The sequence below is a fragment of the Eimeria mitis genome, genomic scaffold, assembly GCF_000499745.2.
Source record: "Eimeria mitis Houghton genomic scaffold, Emh_scaff1408, whole genome shotgun sequence".
NCBI classification, from domain to species: Eukaryota; Apicomplexa; class Conoidasida; order Eucoccidiorida; family Eimeriidae; genus Eimeria; species Eimeria mitis.
In genome coordinates this window covers 995-5,170 of record NW_013569100.1, presented here as the reverse complement: position 1 = coordinate 5,170, position 4,176 = coordinate 995, and the positions used below count along the sequence as shown (strand labels likewise).

The 4,176-nt window shown below is 50.0% G+C and overlaps 2 protein-coding genes across 2 annotated transcripts in view; one reads left to right on the top strand and one right to left on the bottom strand.

Annotated features, from left to right (window-relative positions):
* Window positions 1-882, bottom strand: part of EMH_0036330 (proliferating cell nuclear antigen 1, putative) — a gene marked incomplete at both ends in the record, with an annotated part of 2,903 nt that extends 2,021 nt beyond the window's left edge. Inside the window, one exon of the mRNA XM_013495076.1 lies at window positions 769-882. Within this exon, the coding sequence (XP_013350530.1) occupies window positions 769-882 (114 nt within the window). The remainder of the gene's footprint in view (window positions 1-768) is intronic.
* Window positions 883-2,294: 1,412 nt separating this feature from the next.
* Window positions 2,295-4,176, top strand: part of EMH_0036320 (uncharacterized protein) — a gene marked incomplete at both ends in the record, with an annotated part of 2,682 nt that continues 800 nt past the window's right edge. Inside the window, 5 exon segments of the mRNA XM_013495075.1 lie at window positions 2,295-2,715; window positions 2,816-2,928; window positions 2,932-3,219; window positions 3,375-3,535; window positions 3,539-4,098. Coding sequence (XP_013350529.1) covers window positions 2,295-2,715; window positions 2,816-2,928; window positions 2,932-3,219; window positions 3,375-3,535; window positions 3,539-4,098 — 1,543 coding nt within the window.

The window sequence follows — 4,176 nt, the reverse complement described above, 5'->3', positions numbered from 1 at the left end:
ACTGATCCATTGCCTGTAATTCAATTCATATATTTCACAATAAATTTTTTATTTATTTAAAAAAAAAAAAAGAAAAAATTATATTCTTTACTCACTTATATACTAGTATACAACCAGTATTGTCGTGAGTGCTGTTTCTCTATACAAAGAAACTTAAATTTATAAACGCAAGAAACTTGAATATAAATATTAAAAAAAATTACGTGAGATACAATACAACAGAAACTTGAACTTGTGTATACACACAAGAGAAACTTGAACGATATACAGCACAAGAGAAACTTGAATATATACACAAGAAAAACTTGAATTTGAATATATACACTCAAGAGAAACTTGAATATATACACAAGGGAAAGCTGAACGATATACAAAGCGAGATAAACTTGAACTTGAATATATACACTCAAGAAAAACTTGAATTTGAATATATACACTCAAGAGAAACTTGAATTATAAACATAAGAAACTTGAATATGTATGTGAGACGAGGAACTTGAACGAGGCACACCACAAGAGAAACTTGAACATACACACATGAAAAACTTGAATACAAACAAGAGAAACATGAATATATAAACATTATAAAGTTGAATATAAAGAGAAAAGAAAATTCAGGTTTGTCTGGTGTATACTACACAAGACAAACCTGAACATAGACAACACGAGAAACAAGAGCATCATACACACACATTGTAAGAAGATATTTCTCTTTAATATAAAATATAAAACTTGTGAATGAATGAAAACTACAATACATGAAATTACCTGTAGCTTTAAGCCGGATTCATCACAGTCGAGGTTCACCTCGCTGACCAGACAGGTCATTGCTTCAAACACTCGCTTGAGAACGACGGCATTTTGGAGTCTTGCTTCCAACATTTTCAGAAAAAAGATAAAAAAAAAAAGAAAACAAACGAACGGCGGGTGGCTGGTGGTCAGTCTTTTTTCCTCGCTGCGTTGGAAACCTGAAATCAGGAATGCAGCTGAAATGGGGGGCCGCTGTCGAGTACTTGAAGGGGAAAATACGAGAAATTTAACTTGTTTTGTAAAACAGACGAAAAAACAAAGGGATCTGAAAAAATAAAACACAAAAAGAAACGAAGAAGACGATGCAGACAAGCGCTGAAACCGAAAGGGGAGGGAGGGTGGTATGTGGTGGTGGGGAAGGGAGAGAGGGGCTGTATTAGCGGCTACTTGAGTAGAAGAAGAAACGAAGAAAAGTTAATAGTTCTTTGAATTCTATTTAAACAAATTAAAATTCATGAAAAAATATATTTCATAAACCCAATTGTTGCAACTTGCAATGCAGCGCCAGTACATGAAGGCGCATCATAGACTCGATCTTAGGTGTACATACACACCAGACGGCCAGCCGCGCATTGAACATATTTCTTTGCATTCTGATGCCGGAATAGAAGGGAAAGCTGTGCTTAAAGAGACTTCTGGTCATGGAAAACGTCAAATAAACTGTTTATTTAACTCTTTATCCTCATTTTTCAGCAGCTTTCCCTTTTTTTTTGCGGGTTTCCACCTCGCCCGGCCACCGACGGTCGAGGGGGCTGTGAGTAAGAGGGCCCCAAACGCCACCTCTGCCTCTGTCTGTTTCGCGTTCTTCGCCGGTCGCTTCACTTCCTCTGTTTCAGCAAGAGAGTCCTTTCTGGCGGCTGACTGCAGCAGAAGGAGCTTCTGCTGCCTCTCTCCTGCTGCACGCGGCGGCAGCAGCAGCAGCAGCAGTAGCAGCAGCACCCGCCCTCCTCCCCTGCTGCGGCATTCAGGAAGCGCCACCACTCTTAGCGGCTAACTAAGAAGCTCAATAGAGCCTCTTCTTTCTCTCTTCGTGCCGTTTGAACCCCATATTTCATCTTTTCAGATGACAGCCAGTAAGACCCAAACAGCATAACGGCTACCGCTTCTCTTGGGTTTAACGCTGCAGCAAAGAAAACCAGCACTCCTTCATACACTCTAATTAACCCTCTCCCTCATCACTCGCCCAACGGAATCTTCTCCGTCCCCCCATCCCCTCCAGGGAAATCTTGGCCGCGCCGGCTGCCACCCGCAGCAGCAGCAGCAGCAGCAGCAGCAGCAGCAGCAGCAGCAGGAGCAGGAGTAGCAGCAGGAATAGGGGATTTGTGGCGGCTGCACTGCGCTGCATCCGTCTTTTGTTTCTTATTGAGCATTGACTTCTATAGGGAGGAGCGGCATGGGTTATACAGCAGCAGGTTGCTGTTTGCTGCTTACCTATTAAGCCGCTGCAGCAGGGGGGGGCCCCCCTCTGTCTGTGGTTGATAGCAATGCTGGAGCAGCCTGCTGCAGCAAGTGACTTTCTGGGGCCCCCCAGCACAGAGGATGTTGCAGAGGGGCCCCCAGAAACAGCAGAAAGATGTAGAAGGGCCTCTTGTTTAGATACAAATGAAATGACGGACACGGGAGACAACGATACCGAAGACAACCAGGGCCCCTCTCCCCCTTCTCTCTCCCCAAGAAAAAGCAAAAGACTAGCGAGAAAGAGACCCAGGGTATGCAGAAAGAGAATCAAGCAGGAACAGCAGCAGCAGCAGCAGCAGCAGCAAACTGACTTGGGATCCTTATCAGACCCGCAGCCGCAAGCAGCAGCAGCAGCAACAGCAGCAGCAGCAGCAGCAGCTGCTGCTGCTGCAGCGGGTGGTGGTGGGGGTGGTGCTGCTGCTGCTGCTGGGGGTGCTGGCGGGGGTAGTACGCCTGTGCCTCCACAGCCACAAGTTGCTGCAACAGCAGCAGTTGCTGCTGCTCCTCCTGCTCCTGCTGCTGCTGCTGCTGCTGATCTTTGCTGCAGTACCCTACAGCAGCCAGCAGCAGCTCCTCCTCCGTCTTTATATAATTCCTATACGCTGCAGCCGCAGCAGCTGCTGCCTTCCTCAGCAGCAGCAGCAGCAGCAGCAGCAGCAGNCAGCAGCAGCAGCAGCAGCAGCAGCAGCAGGGCCCCCACCTCTCTCAGGGCCCTCTGAACTCTCTCCTCTGCAGCAAACTATAGAGCCGCGTTTGCTGCCTTTCACAGACCCTGTGGGGGCCCCGGGGGCCCCCGAGGCCCCTGGGGGCCCCCCGCCCCCTGTGGGCCCCCCAGCTTCTGTGGGGGCCCCTGGGCCTCGATACCCCCCACAGCAGCAGCAGCAGCAGCAACAGCAGCAGCAGCAGCAGGGAGATGCATGCATGACAAGGGGCCCCTGGTTGCCTAGCCTTGTGAAGGGTGGTGCTGGAGCTGATGGTTCTTCTTCTTACTTGGGGCCCCCTGCTGCTGCTTCTGCTGCTGCTGCTGCTGCTGCTGCTGCTGCTGCTGCTGCTGAGGGGCCCCCCAGCGAAGCAGAAGTTGTTGCTTTTATATCTTTTCTTATTAGGAGGCCCCTGCTGAACACCAAGCTGGCTCCCTGTCTGATGGCGGAGGTGGAGAGAGCGTGGTGGGTAGCGAAGCAGCAGCAGCAGCAGCAGCAGCAGCAGCAGCAGCAGATGCAGCAGCAGCAGATGCAGCAGCAGATGCAACAACCGCAGCAACTCCAACNCAGCAGCAGCAGCAGCAGATGCAGCAGCAGCAGATGCAGCAGCAGATGCAACAACCGCAGCAACTCCAACAGCAACAACTGCAACAGACACAACAAACGCAGCTGCAGCAGCAACAACTGCAGCAGCAACAGCTGCAGCAACAGATGCAGCAACAGCAGCTGCAGCACCCACAGCAGCAGCCTCAGCAGCAGCAACAGCAACAGCAACAGGACGACGACCGCCAGCAGCAGCAGAAGCAGCAGCAGCAACAGCAGCAGCAGCAGCAGCAGCAGCAAACCCTAGACAGCAATGAACTCCAAGAAACAGACAAACAAATTAAAAAAGAAAACAAACAAGACATCAGCCCCACCAGCATGCAAACGCATGCAGCAGCTCCCCCACCTATGGGAGAAGCAGATGCAGCAGCAGCAGCAGCAGCGGGCGCAGCAGGAGCAGCAGCAGCAGCAGCAGGAGCAGCAGCAACAGCAACAGCACCATCTGCTGCTGCAGCAGCTCCTGCTTCTCCTCCCGCTGCTGCTGCCTGTGGCCCTTTAGGGGGTTATACAGCAGCAAACAGTTTTGGTGAGGAAGCAGCAGNCCCGCTGCTGCTGCCTGTGGCCCTTTAGGGGGTTATACAGCAGCAAACAGTTTTGGTGAGGA